The 26,091-nt window shown below is 44.5% G+C and overlaps 1 protein-coding gene across 1 annotated transcript in view; it reads right to left on the bottom strand.

The window, feature by feature from the left end:
• LOC146808994 (phospholipase A2 inhibitor and Ly6/PLAUR domain-containing protein-like) overlaps positions 1 to 26,091 on the bottom strand; it is a 72,039-nt gene that overhangs the window by 15,394 nt on the left and 30,554 nt on the right. The window contains exons 2-4 of the mRNA XM_085614811.1: positions 14,877 to 14,996; positions 13,073 to 13,228; positions 7,181 to 7,330 (exon numbers count right to left, since the gene is read on the bottom strand). Coding sequence (XP_085470937.1) covers positions 7,181 to 7,330; positions 13,073 to 13,228; positions 14,877 to 14,996 — 426 coding nt within the window. The remainder of the gene's footprint in view (positions 1 to 7,180; positions 7,331 to 13,072; positions 13,229 to 14,876; positions 14,997 to 26,091) is intronic.

Here is a 26,091-nt window from a genome sequence, read left to right as displayed (position 1 = left end):
AGCCATATGTGAACCAATCTATTCAGGGGAGAGGATGTAGCCTTACAGCTAGAGTGGTCGACCTCGAAGCTGGGGAACCAGGTTTGAGTCTCGGCAAAGACGCTCAACATCCTGTGATTCTGGGCAAATCACTTAATCTCCCTGTCCCTAACAAAAAGTAATGTGTCCATCTGTAACAAAACTGGTACTCATGTAAAGCGCTCTGATACCTGATATCTTCGGGTCTTGTCCACGCTATATGAAACTAAAAAAAAAAAGTTACTTGAAGCTCAGCACCAATACCCCCATGCCTGCAGTACACATTATATAAGTAGTATACACTACCTGTAGGAAAGGGAAACACACTGTATGTCCGCACTGCCCAATGCAAACTCTCTAGTCATGCAGAAAACAGTAGTTTTGATCCAAACAGACAACGCTCCCGAGGGTCTTCCCTTCTCTGTGGTGGCAGCAGTCCGGTTAAAATTGACAAACCCTGCTAGGCGTCTGGGGCAACTAACCAAGAGGCAGATTTTATGCGAAGCATATTAGTGTCAAATCTTTTTGTCCAATTTTCTTTCCAGTGCTAAACTTGTTTAGTGCTGGAAACAATGTTTAAGTATTGTGAAGCAGCGCGTGGCACTGCTTTGAATTACTTAGTACCATGGGCATTCCCATGGAACCATCCAAGGTTTCTGACGCTAAACCCAATTTCCTAAATAAAGTAGACACAGTTTAGCATCAGAAAATAGCTCACCCTTCAAACAAGCGCTATGAAGGAGAAAATATTTATTTCTCCTTTATTTTCCGACTTTGCATGTGTGCTACACTTTACAGCACACATACAAAGTGGGAGAATGTTTAAAATTAGTCTAAACATAGTTTTTTGAACTGGAAGGGTATCCTTCCAGTACAAAACCTATGCTTGACTCACGGAAACACCTTTGCACTATGATGCAAAGGCGTCTCCGTGGTGTACGGCAGCTAATTTCAGCGCCACAGTCGGGAGAGTGTAGGAGAGTGCCATATTTCAGTAAATGTGGTGCTCTCCTGCTCTCTCCTTCTCACACAGCACAGAACCTGCGGATGCTGCACTGCGCTGCATGAGAAATTGGTAAATCTGGCAGAAAGTCTCTTGGAACAGGCAGATGTCAAATGAATCTGTGGAAAGACCCGAATCAGGGGACTCAAGTTTTTACACCAAGCCAGCAACATTCCAGGAAACGATCTTAGTATGGGTGTGCAGGTGCGGCGAAGTGTCACCCAAAACGTGAGACTCCAAGGCTATGTGGAATAAAAGAGGAGGCCCAACATAACTAAGGGAGAGCATGCACACTCCAGAAGGAGTAGGGGAAGAACATGGGGGATTAGTGGGGGACCTTGGTGGGAAGGAATTTAGAGACTAATAGCCAGAATATTGCTATCGCTGGTAGACAGACCAGAGCGTCAGCCTAAACTATCCAAGTTAGAGAGAGGAAGAAATCTGTTGGAGGTCGAGACTGAAAACCCATCAGCAACCCTGGAGGTTAATGTTGTCTCTCACTAAACGGGCCCCAGCCCCACTCTTGACCAACCACTGAGCCAGACCAGTGTTCTTACAATTCATAACAACACAATCCTCTCTAATGTTTTTCGGTGATGGGCCCACCCAACCTCACGTGATGGGCCCACCCTCCTTATCAATAGGTTGTCATCATATTCAGGGATTTTGAAATCCCTATGATTGATCAACCAATGACATACATTATTTTTATGGTAACCATAAGACTCTTTACGGCATCCCTGGGGTGGGGGAATTCCAGTTAGAATGACCACATAGGGACAGCAGGCAGGGGGGATGCTCAGGCAGGACTGAGGCTGAGAGGAGGTGCTTGAATCTGCGAGTTAGGCCCTTAGTGATGTGCCCTGCACAGGGCACCCAATCATAAAGTTTGAACCCCTGATCCATCTGCCCCTCTAGCTCTTGACTGTGGGGTCACAAATTACCTCGAACATGGGAAGACTGGTCAGGACCTATGCTATCCAGTAACCTTGAGAGGACAGCTGAAGGAGTACTATTATCAACAGAGGTAGTCAACTGTGGCTGTGCAGAAAACTGTCAACCTGTGGAAATGCTTAAAGAAGAAATAAACAGGCTAGCAGTATGTTCATGGTAACAAATCTCATCCAACAAGGGAGAAATACATGCATGCACAGAAGATGAACATCTGTCCAAAATGCAATCCCTGTCGAAAGGTGGCGGTACAACATCCTCAGCGGTAGGTTTAATTGAAGTCTGCCCAGACAGCAGCAAGGGGGGTATTGCGACCAGTACTACAACTGAAACTGCATTGTAATTTAGCATGTCCCCCATCCTTCGTTTTATACTTCCTTTTGGAGCTAGGTTCACTGTCACTGATTTGCGTAACGTCCGGATTGCAGAAACATGGAGTGGGCAGGGCAGCCATCTGGTCTGTAGTCATATCCACCATTAATCTAGGTGAAATGATGGGACCTGTGGATGGATCTGCCATGGAGGCTCGAGGACAACCAGAGGCAACTTCAATATCCAGAGAGAGATGCCTTTTGGTTAGTTTTATTTCCTTTAAAACAACATTGACAACACAATTCAAAACAAGCATTTGCAATGCAGTAGGTCTCGCATTATGGAATGTTTGAGCTATTGGCTTTCCTAATAATAATGCAACGCCAATAGCTCAAACTTCTAGCAATGTGACACCTATAGCATTGTAAATGCTTGTCTAACTGGACGTCCATATGTATTTGACATGATGATTGTGCTAAGCTGTATTGTCTCAGCCTTTTGCATCATCTCACCGGAGCTAGGCTTTGACTGAATGAACAAGCCATCCCAATTAGGGGTCAAATCAGCCATTTGACAGTAAGTTTCTAGCTGCCAGGTCAGCATGGAATACACACAGTTTAACATTTGATAGTGGTGGGGGCACCCTTCAACCTCTGGTCCAGGGACAAAAGCCTGACAAAGCGGCAGGGCTATGCAGGAAGGAGGAAGAAAGAGAAAAGGTAAAAGCAAAGAAGAAAAAGAGCGATTAACGGACGAAGAAAAAGAGAACAAAAGGGAAACGGAAATGCAACAAAAGGAGAGAAAAGGGAGAGGTGGAAATAAGCCCACACGAGGAGAAAAAGAGAAGGATAGGAAGGAGGAAGGGGGAGGAAAGGGGAAGAGTGGGTGGTAGGAGAAATGTATGAGGCAGAGAGCAAGGGTGGTGTAAGAGCAAAGATGAAGCGTTGCGAGAGTGAAGGAGCATGAAAGCAAAGAATGGAATAGGGACGCAGAAAACAGGGACACAGTGGATGAACAAGGGGAATTGAACAAAATTAGAGAAGGTGAAAAATTAAAATAGAGAAAGGGAAGGGAAGGGAGAAAGAGCGGCAGGCAAAAAGGCAGGAGATGCAAGGAAGGAGGGAAGAAGGGAAGAGGAAGGGAGAAAGAAAGAATGCAAGGAGTGAGTTGGAAGCAAGGGCAGATGAAGGGAAATCGGGACTGAGGTGCACCTAGGAACAGATGGAGACGTACACTTCAGCGAGGAAGCAGACCATGATTATTAGAAAATATCCACATTTAATCCACGCCAGTGATTTCACGGTGCATTGGAAGGTGATAAACTCTAATTAAAACTAAAAGAAGGATTTGAATAGTATTAAGGCAATGGAACTCCCACGCTGCATTGGGCTGTTAATTGACTTCCATTCATCTCAGTATTTCTGTACACATACCGCGCTGGCATCCGTAAACACGGGGACAGCGTGCAAGCAAGGCCGGAGAGGCTGTGGGGAGGAGGGCAGCGGAAGTCAAAATCTTCATGGCAGCCTCAGCACCAGCCACCCGGTGCCCGGGCCCCGCCATTACATACGTCTGCCGCCACCTTATTGTTATTGGCAGCACTGCATATATTCTGTGCGTTGATGGAACGCATCTGGCTGATTATTATTCCAATCACCAGAGGAAGAGCGAGTCACATTAATTTGTAGTAATTAATAGGCAACAGTGCCTTAAATGCAGAGGGGTGGAGAAAACAATAAAATGATTAACAGCGCAACGCTCCTGACGATCGCCTTGCTGAATATGTATGGTTAACAGTGCGGTGCTCATGACAAGCTCCATGCTGATTCTGTATGCAAGTGGGGCCTTAAAAAGAAAGTTCCCCTTGGACACACATTAACCACAAGAGCGGATGAAAACTGTAGTTAGGCGGTGCTGCTTCTGGAATAAACGGAAGTTACATATCAGATCAACAGCCAATACAAAGCCAGCTAAGAACAGCAATGCCAGAGTTAAACTGATGGCAAGCGGCAGGAGAAATTACCTGGCAATAGGCAGAGTTTCACCCAACATAAGGTTTACTTGATGTCTCGGAGAGACAGCGAATGCGCTGCCTAGGCAAGACTTGAAAAGACTCCAGAAGTAAGGACCCTGTCCCTTGCAATTTTCTTTTTGCCCATTATTCTTTACCCTCTATGCAAGGACCTCAAAAAAATGTGGGATAGGAGTGAAATTAAGGTGCTAAGTGCACCGGAGCCGACAACCACCTAGGGATAGCACAGCCAGGGCACTACACAACAACAACAGGCTACAAATTAAGCGAAAATAGGCCTGGCCTCTTCTTTCTCTATGTGACTCCCAGGCCCCGCATTGCACTGGAAATGTCTGAGGGGAGTAATCCCAACCCAACCGGTGCAGAGAGAAAAAGTTTAGCATTCTGTCCAACCCCACTAGCCAGTGTCTACATAGTCGTGGAAACTTTAAATGGAATTATAGCTAAGGAGTTTCTGGTGGGGGGATAGGATGAGCAGCGTAATCTGGAGGCAGCAGCAAACCCGCATTCCCAGCGGCTGCCTTATAACATATAACTCCCATATAAGCTAATGGGATTCAATAAATGGAAAAGCGTTCCTGCGCTCATGCACACAAGAGCATGCAAACAAGGTTCCTTTCCCATGGCCACTCGGGCAAGTAAATAATGAAGGGGCCACAAAACACGCATGGCAGTGCATTCATAGTACCTGCATGAGTTCCAGATGGCCCAGCGGGTTCAGGCAGGTAGATGGGCCAAGTTAACAAAACCTAGAGGGGGCCAAGCCCAACCTCCTCTGCACTCAATCGGGTATGGATGGGCTCACCCTTGGCATGGGCTCTGCCCGGTCACCACCCATGCATGTCCCATGCCACAGGCTCAGGTGTGACACTTTGTAGCGCTGATGATCGGGCAGCCCAGCCCCTCTCTGAGCGTTGGCATTCTGACAGTGCGGTGATCTCTGGGACTGAAGGTCCCTTCCAGGAATGCAGAAATGTTCAATATGGCAGGGAGCTCTGTACCCCCACACACAGCAGCAGTAGTCCTCTCCTACTGTTACCCCTACTCCTAGGTATATATAGTTTCCTTCTGATACAAAGGCATTTACCACCACCTCAATTTTCTCACTACCAAAGCTATGCATAAAATCCTAAATCCATGTAAAATGCATTCTAATTCCACTTCCCAGAGAGATTTGCTTCTGCACAGAGGTCCCTTTCTGCAAGTTAAGGTTGTAATTAACTTGATCGTTCTCAGGAATTTGGGCTACTGTATTAGTACTTTAGTGACCCTTCCATATCACTTACCCACCACTAGAGCACTATGCCCTCTTCTGTGAACACCCCAGGCTGGATTCAGAAAGATTGATGTATAAGTATGTTTCACTTACTATTGTAGTACCTCTAGCTTACTCATTAATTTCACAAGTGAACCAAGATTACCCCTGGCATTCTCCTGGAAATAAGGAGTGCAACAAGTGTAATCACATCAACATCTTTGTGAATCGGGCACCTCTACCTTTACACTATTGCCAAGCTGAAGAGTTCTTCATTAAGAACAGGGCCCTCCCTCTACAAACTACTTGCAATAGTCCTCAAAGTCTTTTATGGTAATCCCAAATTTTCATTCTGATGCCAAATATATCTCTTCCTTCAACTTAATATCAGCTCATCATAGCTTCATAACCGCAAATGGACTCCCCCCCTGCACCTCTAGATCCGGTCCTTCTGGGACCAGAACACTGGAACACTCTTCCACTCGCCATTGGGCCAGCCCAACAGGACAGGAGTTCAAAAGTCATGTGCCTAACTGTTTATGCAGCCGGGCTTTAAGTGGGCTGGGTCCCTCCAGCTCTCGGACCCGATAGTATTTTAGAACAGACATTGAAACGGGTCCCTATCGAGGCCTATATTCATGCCCTTGACTTCCTGGGATTTCTGAACAATAAATGTAATACAGTTTTAGGTAATTCATGTCAGTGATTCAATTCTGGTTAATATTTCACATCTTGTCCTGAATCTTGCACTCCATTAGTGTTAGCTATTTCCAGGATGATGGTTTTCTGCATTTACTTTTGTATGGTGCATGCTTTAGACTAAGCCATCTTCAGGTGTTTATGACAGCCGCGACTGAGAGCTCTGGAATTGAGACTAACAGCAGTGTGAGTTTGTCACAATGCCTGTCATTGGGGTGTTTGGAATACATGGTCAACCAATCCCTGGCTTTTCTCCACACACACAATCATTGACAAAGCCAACAGTCTTGTCTAGTTTTAGGTGTTCTTATGCTGTTGTGTTACTATATGGGATAAAATCACAGAAAGCTCAGAGAGAAACCAAAATACTGGTTGGGTGGCACACACACACAGAAATTGTTTGTGTTTAAGTCATGGCTATAACTGCAAAGGCCACGCCCCTTCCAGAGATCCCCGCACCTTTTTTCTGATTTGAGCCCTGCATGCAGTTCTTCTGAAGAGTACAGCTATGTCAGTTGTGCCTATGTATCTCAAGCAAACAGTCATTTGCCCGTTACACTGACCTATTAACATGTTTCGGATTCTGCTGTACTCACATATCTATGACCTTGTTATTTTTTGTTCCACTCCACCCGTTTTCACTCCTATGTATTAAGTGTATTCTTTCTGTAATGTACAGCACTGTTTTTCAAAATGTTAATTGCTGCTGCATTCAAATAAATGCATATTTTATTTAATTTAATAAATAGACGCTTATTTTATTTTAGCATTCTTTTCTACTGCTCTTAGCCAGAGTCCATCAGTGTGCTATACAATTATACATAATGATGCACAGCTTTTTACTGGGACCTGTTAATAAGTAACAATATTAAATAACTGATAACGATGATGCAGCATCGATTACTGTTACCTGCTCTGGCGACTTGTCTGGTGAAGGTGGCACACTGGTCCTCCTTGCCTACACAGAAAACTTCCCCCTTAGGTGTGCATCCATCAGAGGACTCGTCCGTGAAGCAAGCTGGACACTTGTATCCGTTCACCGTCACTTTTTCAGGATGCTCTAAAGGAACAAGGAAAATACATCTCAGGGGTTTTTTCACTACATTTGAGGAATAAAACACGTCCAAAAGGTGATGATGTCCGATCCAACGTCAAAGAGATATGAGGTCATGTCCTTACAGGAACACATCCCTCCTGGAAATGCTGTCCTAGTTAGCCACCTCCACGAGGTTGCTACTCATTTCTCAAATCTCCCATAGAAAGGGAGTCCCAGTTTGGTCTCCTGGACAAACATGCAGTTTTCAGAAAGAGGATAACCAAGTCCATCTGTACATCTCCTCAACCCTGGACATGCAGCACCAGAGGTCCTGCCAGTCTCATCTGCAATGCAAGCTGTCCCAGCACCTTTATAAATGAATGGATTAACATTTTACCCAGAACCTCTGACCACAAAATTGTGGCCAGTAGACTCCACAGAATAAACTTTGGAGCCAACCCCATAGACCCCAATTAATGTAGACAGTGAGGCCTTTGCACTCTCTACTGGCGTAGTGGAACCACACCATGAAAGCTTATTCTTGGAGAAGTATTTAATAGAGACTAAGCTATAGCACAATAAAGGAAATAGCACACAAACTCAAGATGCAAAGTCCTTTTATTTACAGGTGTGTTGAAGAGTAAATTAAACACAATACACAGAGCACCCTGAAAGGCTCCAACACCTTCTTGTGTTGAGGAACAACATAGAGCAAAAAAAATATACCAAATACCATAGAGCACTCATATAGTGTTCATGCACTTGGTTGCTATAACATTGGTGTCCCAATGGGCTATGCTTGAGTTGAACCAGGGAACTTTGGGACTTGCCACATGTGATGCAATGTTACATTATTGCAACAATCTTATGATATTTCCGACTCTATTCTAATGGCTCTGGCTTGAGAGGACTAGTCTGCTGGTTGAAGCTTCAGCTACTCAATGTTTAGACAGAACACTGTTCAAAACCTATTAAGGCTGTAACAGTTTTTAAGTTTGTGGCACCGGAGGGATGTGATAGTGGATTGATACTCACTGTGAAGTCCTCCATTGATTATGGATGGTGTTATCACACCGGTCACAACTGAAATATTCTAGTTGTAAAGTACACCACCAGTCCCATGAGAAGAAGACTTTAGGCTGGAGACAAAGCATGAAGAAAAATACTATCATCTCTATAGTTTCCACCATCTAGTGTTCTTCTTTGCGTCCTTGGAAATGGAGATTGATGGCTCTGGGTTTGGGCTCTGTTCATTGACACATCCTCCCAGGGCTGGACTGGGAATCCAAAGCAGCCTTGGCAAATTTTTCAGACCAACCCCCCAACGGTGCATAGCGTGTGCATTGAGAGAGCCTGATCACTACAAAGGGGGGTGTTGGGGAGGGGGTTCTCCACCCCGAGAAAAGTTTGGGAAAAAATAGTGCAATGTACAACACATTTTTCACTTTATATATTCAATTGCATTAGCTTTAAAACATAGTAAATGATGACCTTACTGTGCACCACAATATGACCACCAGCGCCTCTCATCTCTGCACAGCCTCTCTCTCACATGTATTTTATTTGTTTTATAGCACCTCTCATACCAGTGTAGTGTGTTGGAGCACTTCACACACACACACACACACGCACACACACACACACACACACACACACCGTATCATACATGTGTAATCAGAGTATAGAAAATGTTACATAAGGCAAAGGGGACTATAAGATGTAGGATTAACATGCTAATTATACTGATAGGCAGCACAAATCCAAGATTCAGAACATAACACAGTGGTTCAGGTTGACTTTACTAATTAGAATTATTTCTACCCAAACACATTTTTTTTAGCATCATCAGGATAGCTCTTTGATGGCACTTCATTGCTCATAGTGCTAGATTACCATTGCAACTCATGAACTGAACAGTCACAAAAGGATCTCTGTGACAAAAGAAGTAGCCAAATGACCTATACATGAAAGATACTGTTCTGTAAAAGTGCGTGGTACTTGACCTTTGCAGCAGGCCTGTATTACCTCTGCGCTACCTTCGATGAGTCAATGCTGACTATAGACAAAACACCCATCTGTCTCCAGCAGGGACTTTAATCACTAGAGTAATCGTGACGCTTTTACTGCTGAATACACAAGAAACTTGCAGTGCCTTTAAAACTGGCCCCCACTAACAAGACCGCCCCCCACCCTTCCATCCTCCAGGGGAAACAACTGATGCCCGATAGGGCCTGTCCAGCCTTGCATCCTCCATATTCTCCATCCTGCTGGGCCTTGTGCCGATCATCCCATTATTAGGACAGCCTCTATTTTGTGAAGAGGACTTCAGCTCCTTCTTTCATAGAGGAAGTCAGCTTCTGTCAGCTTCTCTACTCCTCACAGGTCACACCAGCCAAGCATATTCCAAGAGTACACAATGTGTCCCCAACCGGGATACGGAAATAGCAACCCTCCAGAAGTTTGTTTCAAAGTAATACACTTGTTTTGAGCTGGTGCAAAGATGTCCAAATGAGAGGCCCTCTAGAGTTTGTATCTCCCTTTAGTGGTTTAGTGGTCAGGGCAAGAAGTCTGACACAATCAAGGGCTTCTTTATTTTAATGGGCCAGCCTCTGTTTAGTCAGGGTGAAGTATGTCACATTATTGTATCTGGGCTCCACAGGCTTCTCCGGTGACCATGGAACAACTGCCTCTTCCGTGGTATAGGTTCAGGGTATGCTATCTCACTGGAGCTCATTAGTCGCAATGATTATGTGCCAAGGTAATGTGAGGAAATTCTTTGACTGGCCTACTGGTTCTTAAAGAGACATAGTTGGACAGGAAGTTGTGGTGAACCTGATGCCCTTCTCAAACACAGGCTCCTGGTATTCCTGGCTGTTGGTTGGGATTTGAGGTTTGGTACCTGTCGTCCTAGCCAAGCCATCCACAGCCAGCTCTATTACCTCAGAGGGGCTTCTAGCGCAAATCCGAGAAATGTGCTGGACTGAAATCTATACAGGTGCGGGAATATTTGGGATATTACACTTTAAGTGACCCTGTACACTACAGCAATAACGCCTATCCCTATTGAGCTGATGTGCCTCCTTCCTACCTCCGCCATTCACATTTTTGTGAAACTTAAAAAAGTGACTTACTTTTTTCATTCTTTTTTTTTTTTATACATCTTTTTATTAAGTAGACAAACAAAGGACCTGGCAGTGCTTCCATTAGCAAATACATTTCATACACTTTCAAGGCTGTCTATCTTACTGTTTTCATTCTTGACATTTTGTCCTTTTGCCACATGGTCTTGTCACCAGGGTTGCTTTTTCTCGTCCCCATGTTCACAACTCACTCATTGTAATGCCACTGCTCTGGGAAGCAATCATGGCAAAGATTTTCTGAGCAGATGTAGCAAAATTGATTTATGCACATCAAATTAAGCAATCCATGGAAGATTGTCAGTTTCTTTCCCTTCATATACCACCTAAACTTTAAAAATGCCATTAATAAATGTTTTCCGATTCACGTTCAGCATCTCCTTAGGACCTTTAAATTGTTTTAATACTAATTAGAACATTAGAATGTTGGGTGCTCGATTTAAAACAATGGAGTGCTCCGGGCTTCTAAAGGCTGGTAGACGCCCTGAGCATCCAAATTTTAATGTTTAACAAAGGCCTCATGATGCCCAAGGAAATTTCAACCCCCTTGGCTATGTGAGGCCTTTGTTTTACAAATTAGAACATTTGGCCTGCTTCCTTGTTAAAGGCCCTTGCGTTCGGCTTGGGCCTTTACCACTGAAGCAGGCCTTTAATGGCCAAGTAGAGTCCACTATGGCGGGCTCTAAGGCTATGTTATTTTTCCACCCAAATCTGAAAATGATAGAAACCTTCAGGCGGTTCTACTACGCTCCATTAGAGCCACGTTGCCTGCGAAGGAAAGTGCTTTGTAAAGCAGCTATATTTTCCCATCTACACATAAGGTTATGTGCCAGCTAAAAAATCCACCCATGAACTGGTCACGGAGGGGCACTAGTCTGAGGTGCATCTCTTCTGATAAGGAGGTACAGTGACATTTGGAAGCTCATACTGTCTCAATTCTAGGACATTAGCAAACTTCATCTCCTGTATCTCCTCTTTCTGCTTAATGTCTTCCTCTCTGTCACTTTCATTCTGTTTTATCCTGTGTGGCTTTACTTCTTTTTCACTAGCAAGCCTTTGCTTATTTATTTGAAACTCTATATCCCACTTCCTCTCTTTGAATTTCCACCTTTCTGTTTATCTTTCAAAGTATATGTATGGGGGCAAGCAATGGTGTGGGATTAGGTACGTACCCAGTGGAGAAAACCGGGGCCCCAGAAATAGCAAGGGTGGAGGGTCAGAATCTAACAAGACTAAACCTACTGCTGTTTTTGTGCTTGTGATGACGATATTTTCACTATTAAATGTTTTAAAATTCATACTGATATTACCATGTAACAGACAAATGTACTAGGTGTGTACTATTCACGTTTAGACTGACCACAGCTAATGCTGGCCTCATTTTAAAAAGGGTAGTGCAGTGCCTGGCTGCCATCTTGTTCCATGTTGTGTATCTTTCTTTTTTTCAGGAGAAAATGAACCAACAATCTCAAATGGTGTCACTTTTGTTTTCTGTTCCTGTGTGAAAATTTGTGTTTACACAACCTGTTCCGAACACACTAATGAGCATGTGAAGAGTACTTCTTGGATCAAGCGTATCTCATTATGTTGCAGATAACCGTAAGTCCACAGTACGTTTAGAGTTGGATCATTGTGCAGTAGCCTGTGAAAATAATAAATTTGTGTTGCCTTCACGTCCCTTAAAGCGATTGGCCCTTTGTGTGGGAATCATGGGTAGGTGTATCAAGTGTTAGAACTGTGTGATTTAAACTAATGCAATGTAGACAGAGATTCAGGTGCATACAACAGATTCCCTTTCACCTGCCTTTCCAGTAGAACCCTTTTTCTTGACATCCTAGCAGAACCTTTCCCTGACTTAGCAAGGTAGGTTGGTCTCTTTATGGTAGAACTGGCCTTACTTAATTTTCCTTTGAGATGTATAATAGTGTTTGTTCATGATCTTTGATTTGCTGTGAATATATTGACTAACACATTTATGTATTGATTAAAAACGAATTTGATGATTTGAGTTTAAAACTTGGCTACACCTTTGATAAACCTTTATGCTTTTGAAACTTAACCACTCTCTGTCTTACTTGTGGAGCCAAATGTGTTTCACGTTATTGACTTGTATTGATGTTTGACACCAGCCTCAGTCGAAACTAAAGATTTATTGGAAAGTGCTTACCGAAACTGAATTTGTACCAGAATTTTCAAGGAGCAAAGCGCTCTATCACTGGCCACATTATGGGAATCCTGTCACCTCAAAGACTCAGTCACAAAAATATGCCTTATGCAGCCCTGCAGATGTCAGCAGAATTCTGTACAGGCCGCTTTCAGCTGATTACTTGTCCTTCAATTGGTGCATGTGCAGTTCTTCTTTGACAGTCCGATTAATCTTTGCCAAATAACTGCAAATTCATCCAATAATGAGTCTGGGGATTGAATTCCCCCTGGATTCTTCGCTGATGGTAGGTGGATTGCTTTCATTGGGCTTCAAAATAGCAGCCATCCTATATCTAAAAGTATGTGTTGGTAATGCTACTATGGTGAATTTTACAAATTGAGGTCCCCTTTAAACATTTTTAGACCTTTTTCATTTTCTAGAGCCTGGTCACATGTTGGAGGGCAGATCAGGCATGTTCCTTACCCTGAATTTCGTGACGGTTACATTTGTCTGAGTAGCAGCACAGTCGTGTGATCTGCACGGAAATGCCAGCTCCCCTGATCACAACTTCTGTTCCACAGGTGGCCTGTTTGGCGGGCTGCACACATTCCTTAAATGCAGTTAAAACGACTTTGGTCCCTACGTGAAAAGAACACATTTTATGGTTAAAAGAAAAGGGAATTACAGCAACAAACAGCTTCATATCTAACACCTACACAAACACAGGCCCTCTATCTCCGAATGACACTGTGTCACCCTGGGTGATTTTTAGACTGTTTTTAGAATCTCTTCATTCCTTTCTCTGGCCCTTCAGCACATTATGAGCTCGCGTCTCTCAGTTCACAGTGTGTTGTTGAGACCAACAGCTACTCTTCTGAGTTCTAACAGCAGCAACATTTGCTCCTGGCATGGCAAGAAAGTTCTATGAATGTTCCAGAGGTTAAAATGATGTCATAATAAATAGAAGAGGGAATAACTGATTGATGTGCAATACAAACGAATGGCCATACAATTCAATCTAAATATTGAGTTAGTAGAGTGTGGGTGAGTAACCCACACTTCTCACCCCATAAATCGCAACACATTCGTAGCAAATTTAAGACCCTTAGCTGGACTCCCGCTGCACTGTTCACCAACTTCTTCCAGCATTTTGTAAATGGTCTTTCTAACATAATTTCCAGAATATCTTCTCAGATATGCTCTTGAATCAAGTTTGAATGAATTTAGGTTTAATTGCTGTTATCGGACCAGCCCATATAAGTTTGACCTCACTGTCTCAACAATGCTCCAGTACTTTGCCAATATGCCACCAAATTTGCATCTTACAGACATTTTACACCAAAGGAGTGCAAAATCTCGTAATTGTTATCACGAAATGATGTGAAACGTCAGAAAATAGTGAAAAATTACACGTAATCTACACAAAATGCACTTTGGGTTATTTTGAGCGAACACTAAACATTCTTCACATTCAAAAGTCGCCGACAAAGGGAATGGTTCAAATTGGAAATTTCTTCTTATGGCACATTTTTTGCCAGAATCTGTCCCTCGCAAGACCTTTTATGCTCGAACAGCTTCCAAGTCAGAAAATGTATTGAATTACACAATGGCGTTTCCGCTGACATTTTGCAAAGTATGCAAAATGTAAAATTACCTAAATTACACAAGCTTTCAGTAGAATGAGCATGGTGTTACTTTTCACACGCTGTGCCGAAGTGCACCCTGAGTGAATAAAGAAAGTGTGCAGTATTAGAACTAATGTGCTGCCCCCAGAGCAACCGCGAAGGTGAGCTGCCCTGGGGGCAACGCATTCAATTGAAATACGGAACAGATGTTTAAAAGCTTCCCCTATTTCACAGTGCAGGCGCCAACCCACCCACACTTTTTAGGGAGATTAGACATCCCCCTACAGTCGTGTGCAGTGAGTGACTGCACCCGCATTCAGGACCTGAGGAGGTCCATGGGACCCTAGGTCTCCACCTTGAGAGGGCTGCTGTTAGGAAGCGCACTGAAAGTGAACTACCTTTTTGTGGCAAACTTTCAGTACACCTCTTAATGGCATGTTTGTGTCTGTGCCCACGGCGGTAATATGGTACGGGTGCAAAGACTGTATCTGTACTACAGAAGGGGACTCACAAGCGTCTGCTGCTCCTTCTGTAGTACCTTTGGGCCTAGGGGGAGCTCGAAGCTGGTGCACATGCCCATTGCGCTCCCTGGGCACAATGTATAAAATTAGCCTGGGTTGGCAATGAAGACACACTTCATCCATGCATCCAAGGACACGTACCTGCTGTTTTTTTCCGCAGGCCACTGCTGCAGTAAGTGACTCCTTCAGGGCACTGATCAAACTTGCCAGAGCAACTGTGTTTGTTGGCGCTTACACAACTCTCACAAATGATGGAATTCCCTGAAAAGAAAAGAATGTTTATATTGTTAGATTTTGTGTGTTATTAGATGTTCCATAATGCAACTATTTTGCTACTGGCTTGTCGGAAACTTACATTGATGATATGTGTTGGCTCTGAGAACGATTTCAAAGGTACACCCTGGTTCTACTGTACAACATATTGTGGTACATATGTGGGTATTTGATTGCACCGCACCTAAATTTCTCTTTTTGAGACTATTGTCCATTCTGGGGACTATGTACATTAAACGATGCTGAGCCACAAGCTGGTGAATCATTTTCTATATTTTATGCACCATAAGAATTTTCGGGAGAAGGAAATTGCTAAAAAGAAACAAGCACTGGCACTGCTAATACGTCTGGCGTATAACTGAAAGTTCCTTTTCTGTCGCTGATGAATTATAGAAACACACTAAGTCATCATGAATGCACTCTGTCACTCATTCCTGGACTGATAGATTTATTCATCCATCCAATGGGTCATTCTTGCATTTAGACAATTATCCACCCCTAATAAAACATACTGACAAATGCCCACATGTATGATAAATAAAACAGCGCACATAGAAAAGTCAAAACATACCACCTCCTAAACTTGGTGAGAAAATGCAAACATAATATTGAACATAGGAAGAGGCGGTTATCTTTCAATGGTATTGTACACAGTGTACAACTGTTTTACATTTTAAACATAGATGCCACATTAGGTAGCAATGTGTTGGCCCCCTTGGAGCAGTAAAAGCAATGACACAATGTGCACAATACAATCTTAAAATACTAAAGCCAAATTAAGCCAAGATTGCGGACATAACAATTCTAAATATGTTGACCATCTTGGAACAATCAAACAATGATACACCATAGACAATACCATTTCAAGATGGGCAACCATTTTAGAAATAGTGACAACAGCGGATGCAGCAAATTAAATTTTGGGGCAAGCCAGCAGCCAGTAGGAGTGTGGGTGAGCTGCAGGACGCTCATGAAAAAGAATGAATGAAATGAAAGCTGACCTATGAAATGAAAACACAGAAAACTAATTGATTGGTCACCAACCCAGACAAAGAAGTGCCCTCATTTTCAGATGGATGGGCACATATGTGCACATATGATCAGGACAAATGCTGATACTCACTGCCAATTGCAGAAATGGGCAAAACGATTGCCCCATGCAGTATGCTGTAATGTGTAATGTGGAGAAGCAGAATAAGAATGACACTGGAACAGATAGAAGAGGCCTGGCCCAAAGACCCTTTATGTATGTAGGTAAGAAGAGTGTTATAGAAGGACCTGGCAGACACTTCCTCACTTAAGAAGGCCTCACAAGGATTACAACTATACCAGTCTTCTACTCAAAGGGTTGTCCGAGGTATCTGTGAGATGCCACGTAACAATATATTAGTCTACAGCCTTCAATACAGTGTCAAAACAATTCACTCTTAAAGGCCTTTTGGAGTTAATAAATGCATTTCACAATAAGTAGGTCAGGCCTACTCCCTTTGTAATGTTTAATAATAAACATATCAGACCTGTGGCATCTGACACGTTTCCCAACAAACAAATCAAGACTACAATCTTCATTATTGAGCTATCGCCATAACAAACTGAGGCCTCCTGTCTTGCACATGAGCCAGCAACAATCATCAACAGCCGAAGAATAACAAATATATACAAACTTACACTTAGCAAAGAAATAGACAACCCCAGTGAATTCGGTCTAACAAGAATTATCACAATGCAAATCTTGAACTACAAGTGTTTGTCCAAGGGGTACCCAAACTGCACCCCTTGATAACAATGTTCATCTGTGATATTCCTTGTAATACAATATCTGTCTGCAGCCTTTAACTGAGTGTAGTGATTATCCACTCTTAAAGGCCTGTTGGCATTAACCAGCACTTTTCACAATAAATTAGTCAGGCTTACTGCCTTTGTCATAACTTTTCATAATAAGCATATCAGAGGCAGATGAATGGATTGCTGGCATGCAGAAACCCTTGTGCCTACACTGTCCCTCCCACTCAAGCTGCTGCTGGCGCTGCCACAGCCATGGCCACTGCAGGCACTGATAGTACATGAAGGCCCCAGAATTTTGGCTCTTCTGCACCTCTGGGGGAAACTAGAATCCCGCTGTCCCACACGATAGAAAACCGCCTGCAGAATAGTTGTAAGTCGGCCCACCTGAAGGCCCACATCTGCGCATGTCATTTATGGGCGTGCCACACAAGATCTAAGAGTAGTATCCAAATAGTCTCCAACTCCAAGCCATATAAAGCACTGCATATTGTAAAGAAAGTTGCCGCTCCATTAAAACCAGGATCTGTGCTCTATGAAGGCACCCTCAGCTTTTTTCAAGGCTCACAGTATCAGTTTCAACTATAGTGTGTGGTGATTGACAAGAACTGTACATGACTATCTATTCAGTGGCATGCAATTTATGGCTTATGACTCACAGTCAACAGAATAGTTGCTCCCTTCTGCAATCTTAGTAAGACACATGCAAGGGCAACATCCAAACATCATCTCAAGAATCAGAGGGATAGAGACAGGTGGGAGTAGAGGCCATCTCTCCCACTCTCCCTTGATACTCAAAAGTGCTTGGTGGGGTCAAACCCAACCCACCAGGTCGGGTGAAAACACTGGTGACGCTGAAAACCACTGAACGTAAGCAGAGGTGCACACATGTGGCTAAAAGTAACAGCATTCCAGAAGTTCCACCACTAATTTTACAGCAGGCGGAGGGGCCCTTATTTTCACCTGCTGCAGTGGAACAGTTCTATGGCGCTAATCTGAGATCGGGGAATACATTTAGTTATTTAAAAAACCCAATAGATGCAATATTTTCATACAACAAAGAAGTCAAAGGACTGCAAGCTCCCCTTCAGCCACACTCTACTCCCTCTTAAGAATTACAATTTGAAGGCAACCAGGGCGACTCAGTGCAGAAGATAAAATCAGAAAGCAAAAGAAAATCATCATTCAAAATGGAAGAATGGGCGGTAAGAAGTGTTAAATCAAAAGAGAAGTGGGCAAGTACATTCAAAGCAAGCCCCCGTATACTGTACTGGCAGTGACAAGTTTAGGTCAGGGGTGCACCATCGAATCTCAGATGAACAACCCAGGGGGCTATCGAATGTATCCTCCAGTATTAATTAGGCAAATAGAAATTGAAGCCCCCAATTGCAAGAAATGAGTCTGGTAGAAACAGGTACAATAGTGCATACTTTGGTCCCTTGGGATCCATCTCCGGATCAGGCTTAAACTAGTTTAATAGTAAACAACACTCAAAACTCCCCAATACAGCAGCATCAAATAGATGAAACGCATGGAACTTGGGAGGTTCTGCTAAATTCATTCTGCAGTAGGCGTTCTAACGTATCAGTCAAACAAAGTTGACCTGCGGTTCAATTTACTTAATACATTGGGAATTTATGTCACTTCAATTGATACCAAAATAGCGGCCTTAATTAAGCCTTAATTAATCTGATCCAATGAGCACAAGCAGATGCGGCACAATTGTTAGTGGTCTGTATCTGCGGTCCATTGATTGACAATTTATCCACCCTTCCTGCATAACTGATGTGGTACTAAACGAAATAAAACTCCAGCCTAAGCCAGGAACTGTGCAACCACAAAAAACAAACAATGTACGAATTGCCTGCAATGATAACCAGTTAATGATAGTACTGAATGACCCTCAACCTGGAGTTCTCCAACAATAGCAAGGTCCACTTAGCACAAAAGAAGTCACCAAGAGAACATGAGATACAAGCAGAACCGTGGGTTATACAGAAGGAAACAAGTCCCAGTGACCACCAGCAGCAATAAGACAAGTGTGAAAATGCGGCCACCTAAAACCACCAAATGGGTGGCACGCCAGATCTTAAGTACAGATCAAAGAGTATTGCAGCTCTAAAAACCATCAGTGCTGGAATGTGTTAGACTGGCAGTAGAACAAGTCAGGTACCTCCAGACCTACCAGGCATCATCCAGTTAACAGACCCAAGCAATGGTGCCATCCTGCAGGTCACAATAAAACTCCCTTCAAATGATGATCACAGTCACTTGAACGCTGAGATCAAGGTCCAGAGGGCAGTGAAGGTGCAAAACGCCAGAACCTTGCAGAACAAATAAATTTTCACCCAATGTAAACAATCTTTATTTACTGATTAATTAGAATGATTAAAAAAGAAAGACCAGAACAAAATGTAAAACATCCGTAACGCATAAGGCACAAAAAGGAAAATTCATTTAAAAATGGTTAAAACTCTCAAGGGGCAGAGAATCCTCATAATTACTAGGAAGAAGTACTGTTGCTTCTAAGCAAAGAACTGTATCGTGGGAGCTTGTGATTGCATTCCATGCGCTGGGCTGTCACTCACGGTCCCCACACTGTGCCCTTGCTGCACTTGTAACAGTCTATTAACTTGTAGTAGGAACTTTGTTGCCCTGCAAGAGAGCTGGAGTGACTGACTGTTCAAGAGTGTCATTGCGGTGGGGTGGCAGGATCTTATCTGGAGGGTCTGGAGGGCTGATCATAGCAGTTTCCATCTCAGCTGGATGACGGTGGGGCAAATGCACAAAAAATGTAATACTGTCTCCTCGTAACTGCCACATAAACGACACTAAGGGTCCAACCATGTTTTTTTCCTGGCTGGAACCTGTTCTTGTGATGGGAAGACTCCCAGGCAGATTAAAAGCAGAAAATAATGGATTGATGGGGATATATGACTTATGAGGTAGGGTTGGTGTTGCTCCAATCTGCGTAAGTTTGCAGAACCATCCATCCGTGTTTTTTTAGCCATATCAGCTTTGTCAAGTGTCTCAGCTTGTAATTTGGCTTCTTTATTAACAATTTGTAGTGGCTTCTTTCACTTTACGCTTCTCTGTTGTGCATTACTCACCCCTCGCCGGTCCTGGGGTGTGTGCATTCCACAACAGAACCTTGAACTCGTTTTTTGAATGTAGAAGTCAGTTATTTCGAGTTGTCTCCTCTGTTGGCTGGTGCGCAGTCCCTGTCACCAATAAAGCTGTTTTGCTGGCACCTACCTATTTCCAGAGACCTCTTCACTACATTTATGGTGACCATTAGCGGCAGTGGACTGCTCAACCCATGAAGACCTTCGAGATAGGGACACCGAGTTTTGTTTATTTCACTTTGGAACTTCTGAAACCTTGCAACCCTCCTGTGGTTTATGCGACCTTCCACCTTCCTAGCAGCACAAGTTTGGTAGTGATGTAGCGTTTAAAAGGTTGAAAATTGTAGGGGTGCGTTATATTCACTGTTTGTCGGCACCCGCATATAATCAAATGTGTACTCAGGTATTTTATGTGCAGTGTATTAAGAATTGTATAACCTATATCGATTTAAATAGAAGTGTTAGCTATGTACAAGCATATTGTGAATGTATTAGAGAAATGCATAAGAGCTTGGTATATATAAACTCCAGGCGATGTTAAAATGTGTAGCCTAGAATACGTGATTATAGACTGTTTAGTTTAAACATACATGAAAGAAAGACGTAAATGTCAATAGTGTGATTTAGACATGCTTGTGTAACCGAAGTAGTGGCCAGAATTCACATATATCGTTGAGGCGAAAGGCCTGTTATTTTCTTATGTTAGCCGAGGGCAATAGGCCAAAAAGGATTTATTCCAGCAGAGGTTTTAGGCTGTAGTAAATTGCAAAGTTAAAAGATGTGAAGTATGTCTGCCTTGCATGATCTCACCCCAGGTGCAAGGACAGTTGCTCGTTAGTAGAGAAGTTCTTTGTTCACGAATTGACTTATGTAGTTAAAGCCAGACATGGGAGTGCATTGGAATGTGCCAATCGTAACTCCTAGTGCGGACGGTGTCTGGGACTCAAGGCCAAGCTGATGGACGATGGAACTGGACAGCGCTCTATGGAAAATTACTGAAAGACGACCCGGCTGAAGAGGAGGTGCAAAAGGGCGTGTTCTGGGATTTGGGGTTCTGTATTAGGGAAAGCGCCCCGAGGGTGGAGGCAGAACAGAGCAGCCCAGAGCAGAGAAGAGTTAGGCGAAGAGCTAGAGGGGGCACTTTATAGATCAAGCTCTCTAAGTGAAGACTTCTTAGGAAGTTTCACTCTGACACCTTTTTCTCGAGTGAGGGTCTCAAGGGATTGCTAAGTAGGGATGTCATCTAGTACAGAGTAGGGACAGAGATGGTATGGTCCAGTGTCCCTAATATCGACATTGGCTTGGTAGTTTTCTACCTCATGCTTTTAGAAATTGTGCTTTTAGTTATTTTTAGTCGTATGCGGATTCTTCGTAGAGTAGCATTTGTGTTAGTGCCTATGTACTTGTTGTGCCTCGTATTGAGGAGTTTGTATCTTCAAATCTTCATGCTGATAATAAATTGCGGACAGCATTTTCTGATAATTGTGTTTATTCCCTCTACGCTCTTGGGCAAGTAAAAAGTTCCATCCGACCAGAGTGGGTTCTAGTAGATAATTGCCAGATACTAAAATGGGCCGGAGCAGTTGGTAGCAGAGACGGATGGTTACTTCCGATAGCGAGGGACGATTAGATTAGATAAGGATAAGTGATCCTTGAGGCCCATAGACGATAAGTGATGGTGAATCATCAGATGGTGAGCGGGAGACGACGGCGGCAGATGAGCATCGACGGCGAGTAGCAGTGCGGCAGGAAGCAGCAGTTCCAGGAGTGAGTATGAACAAAATGAGATGTTGTAGATTGCGGTGTTGATTTGTTGTGTGATGTCTTGCGGAGTTGATGTGTATGTTGAGTGATTGTGAGATCAGGCTGTGAGCGCGCGCAGCCCGGGAGTTGTGGTGTAGAAGACACCTGAGATAGATTTTGTTGACCACCCAAAGGAGATCGTGAGGTACCATCGATCACCTGGACCGAGATAGGGGGAGCGAACGTGTGTGTGTATGGCAACTTAACGCTGGTCGTGGGTTGTTGTGTGTGGATCGGAGTGTTAGTAACCTATCAGGGGCGATCTGTCTGGCCGGACGGGGGCAGACGGGCGCTAATCGAGGTCAACAAGGTCGAGAGACTGTGGACGAACAGTCAGAGGCTGTGGACGGACAGCCAGAGAAGTAACTTAATCGGTTATTTCAGTGTATGAATGGGACGAGAGTAGGCGTGAAACGTGTCTGGAGAAGGGAACTGCTGCGAACAAAGGAAGGTGACGTCAGAGAGTGTCGCGCTGTGATAGGCCGGTTGGTGTGAGTCGCGCTGTCATTGGAGGATTTAAGAGTAGGAAGTAAACAGAGCGCGAGATCAAACTTGCTCGTCATGAAGTGTCTTAAGGTTTTACGAGAATTGTGTAGAGGCGACAAGCATGTGGTCACTCGGAAGGGAGAAGAAGCCCCTCCCGAGGATACCCCAGCACATTACATGGCAAAGAATGTGGGGTTACATACGATAGTTTGGATCGAGAATTGGCACAAGATTACACAAGGCGAAGGGGAACTAGCTTTCCCGAGGTATGGCTCATTTAGACTAGCGGTGCTATACCAGCTGAAGTCGGTGATGGGGTCCTTAAGACCCTTGCCAAGACCAACACAGTTCGAAGCACTACATGCGTGGATTAGAGCCGCGCATGATAAAGAAAAGGGAAGGAGTCAGGAAAGGATGAGAAAATCGATTAGGGCATTTCAGGATGCCAAGTGGGATGCAGCGGAGAAAAGATGGAGGGTGCAGGAGATTGAGGAAGAGAAACTGTATCCCTTATTAATAGACTCGACGGGGATAAGGCATGTAAAGGCACAGGATGAAGAGAGTGACTCCGATGATGGAGTGTTGGAAAGATTGTTGGAGGAGAGATCACCTCCTTACAATCCAGATGAAGCAGATGACAGGTGGGGTGAGAGAGGGGAAACTAGAAGAGTAACAATTCAACCCGAGACTCGAGTGGAAGGGTTGGTTTCGTTTGGAACAGAGAGTCCACGGAGTCAGTCTGAGGCTAGTGGGAGGATTGAGAGAGAGATGAGGTTACCGGATGCATTGAGGGTACCGGTCACCATTGGACCGATTGTGTCGATTTATAGTCCGGAATCGGAGGAAAGGGAGAGGTCCGAACAGGTAGCAGAAAGAACGAGGAGGGAAAGTGAGGAAAGTGGGTTGGAAGGGACAATGGCTCGTCCTCCAAGCCCTGTACAATGGAGTACACCATTGGTAGCGGTGTCAGATACATCTAGGGGCGAAGAGGAACAGAGACCGGTGAGACCGAAAAATCTGATGGAGTCGAGATCAGATTTAAGGTCATGGGTACCATCAGAGAGGCATCAGAACCCGAATGTGGTCCAATCGGAGAGAGATCGGGCAAACTTTAGGAGTTATTCTGCTCCTATAGAAGCACCAGAAGAGAGGAGAGAGAAGGAACCAGAATGTGAATATGATGAGGGACGTGGAGCAAGTTGTCAGGTGCTGAAAGGAGCCTTGAGAGCAGGGATGATAGACATAGCAAGGCTCAAGGCAGAGGTAGATGAAATAATATATGGAAGCCTACCTCTTGAGAGAATAGTAACCTACAACCCGGATGAGCTGTTTTTTGTAGCGAAAGATGTGACTCGTAAAGCACGAATTGCACATGAGAAATTAAGGGGATTGGCGAAAGAACATGATGTGGATTTAACCAAGACTAGGGCGTTGCAAGGAAGTCATAGGATGCATTATACCGAGCGAGAGCTGGAGGAGAAAAGGGTTGTTGGATTAAGATCACATGGCAGAGAACTGATTCTAGCCATGCGACCATGGCTGATGCTTGATAAATGGGAAGAGAGATGGTCCAAGAAAAAGACCTCTAAGGGAGCGGAAGGAGGAGCTCCGGGTGAAGGGTTGCTACTAGCAAAGACCTTCCCATTGAGGGAAGTGGCGAATGGAGGATATGTGCATGTACCATGGAGCAGGGGGGATTTGGCATCATTTACGAATGATTTTCCCAGGCTCAGGGAGAAGCCCGCAGACTGGTACAAGCAAGTTGAGCGTTTTGTTAAGATTTCGAAGGTATTATGGATCGATCTGAATACTTTATTTGATATTGAGGTTCCAGGAGATCTGTGGAACGCATGTAAGGTTGTTGTTGATTGGCCGGACTATGAGCCTGATAGGAACATGCTTACAAATGGTCCGTCGCCAGCGGTGATGAGGCTGTATGATAAAGTAATTACCTGGTTGAAATCGAAGGTTTCACCCCAAGACATTGATTGGGTGAAAATAGACAGGACAGTGCAGGAACCAAAGGAGACAGTACATGAGTTTTACGAGAGACTCTTGAAGGCTTTTAAGCAGTACAGTGGCCTAGATGAGATGGAAACGAAGGATATGGGACAGTTTGTTTCTAAGTTCGTGCTGGGTTTGAAGCCCGAGGTTAGTCTCATGATACAGCAGCATTTGATCTGTTGGCAGAATAAGCCCGTGGATGAAATCTTGCGGTACGCCAGGTACTGCACGGATGAGATTGAGTCGAAGCACAAGAAGATGAAAGATAATTTGTTGCTTATACAGATGCCAGCTGCTCAGGGACCGCCGAATGGGGGTCCAGTGGTAAGGAGACAGGGAAATTATCAGGCAGGAAATCAGAATGTTCAGGGTCAGGGAAGGCCAAGGCCTATATTTATTTATTTATTTATTTAGCGATTTGTAAAGCGCCTGGTGACCCAAGGGCATCCCCGCGCTGTAAAGAATGATATCCAGATGAGGGCAAGGAAGAGGGGAGACCTTATTTGGGGAATAGGAGTGTCTTCAGTTTTTTACGAAAAACCAAATAACTGGGTTCCAGTCTAAGGGTACGTGGGAGGGAGTTCCATCCAGTAGCCGCTTGTACAGAAAATCTTCGGCCTCCTCTGCGTGTCCTTTTGAATTTGGGAATATTGGCTAGATGCTCATTCTCGGATCGTAGGGATCTGGGTGCTTTGTAGGGGGTGACCATGTTACTGAGGATCGCAGGGCCAGATCCGTTGATCAGTTTGTAAGCCGTGCACATGGCTTTGAATTCCACCCTTTGGCGCACAGGGAGCCAGTGCAGATCCTTGAGGGCGGGTTTGGCTGACACTCTAGATGGAAGGTTCATGAGCATGCGTGCTGCTGCATTCTGTGTCCGTTGCAGTCTCGTCAAGGTGGCCTCAGGGGCTCCCAGGTAGACCATGTTACTATAATCCAGCCGAGACAGTACTAGCCCCTGGATGAGTAGTTTCCTGGATGTGGGTGGTAGTAAGGGAAGAATCTTGCGGGTAGTGCGCATGAGCCCAAAACAGGTGCCTGTAGTTTTGGCGGCTTGCGTCTTCATGGAGAGCTCGGGTTCAAGCCACACTCCGAGGGTCTTAATTTCGCGCTTTGGGGTAGGGATTTCCCCGAATACGTCTGGCCAGACCGCTGGGGGGATGGTCACCCATTGCTTTCCCAGGAGCATCACTTCTGTCTTTGACCCATTTAGTTTTAATGATGAGTCACACATCCAACCATGGATTTTCGTGAGGCAGTTAGCCAGGTTGTCTGGGTGGTCGTCTAGTTGGGATAGGGAGACGACCAGTTGTGTGTCATCAGCGTAGCTTACTATCTTTATACCGAAAGGTGTCACTACGTCCTCAAGAGGGGCCTAATATGCATTCAAAAGCGTCGGGCTCAAGGACGATCCCTGAGGGACGCCGCTTGTGAGAGGGAGGGTGGACGAGTGGTGATTGCCATCCCAAACCTGGAACGTGCGCCCGGTGAGGAAGGATTCTATCCAACTGAGTGCCGTCCCGGTGAGCCCTGCTGCCGCGAGTCGATGGACAGGCATAGATGTAGCGATACTGAAAAAGACGACTGCTTGTCACCAGTGTCACCAAGTGGGACACTGGAGGCGCGAGTGTCCCCTGAACCCCTACAACCAGCAACAGATGGAGGGAGGAATAGTTCAGGTCCCTGGGGCGGAACAGGTACAGACGGTGACTACACCGAGAATGATGCAAGGGGGGACCGGCATCCCGCAAGTGCAGATTCCCCAGCCACCCAGGATACAGAACATACAGCAGGGAGCTCGAACTTATTTGCAGATGCCCATGTTTGAAGTAAGCGAGGAGAAGGATATAGATTTGCTGGCCCGGTTGAGTTTAAGCCAAGAT

The sequence above is a fragment of the Triturus cristatus genome, chromosome 7 (assembly GCF_964204655.1).
Source record: "Triturus cristatus chromosome 7, aTriCri1.1, whole genome shotgun sequence".
NCBI classification, from domain to species: Eukaryota; Metazoa; Chordata; class Amphibia; order Caudata; family Salamandridae; genus Triturus; species Triturus cristatus.
The sequence above is the reverse complement of the archived record's forward strand: the minus strand, read 5'-3'. Positions and strand labels throughout refer to the sequence as shown.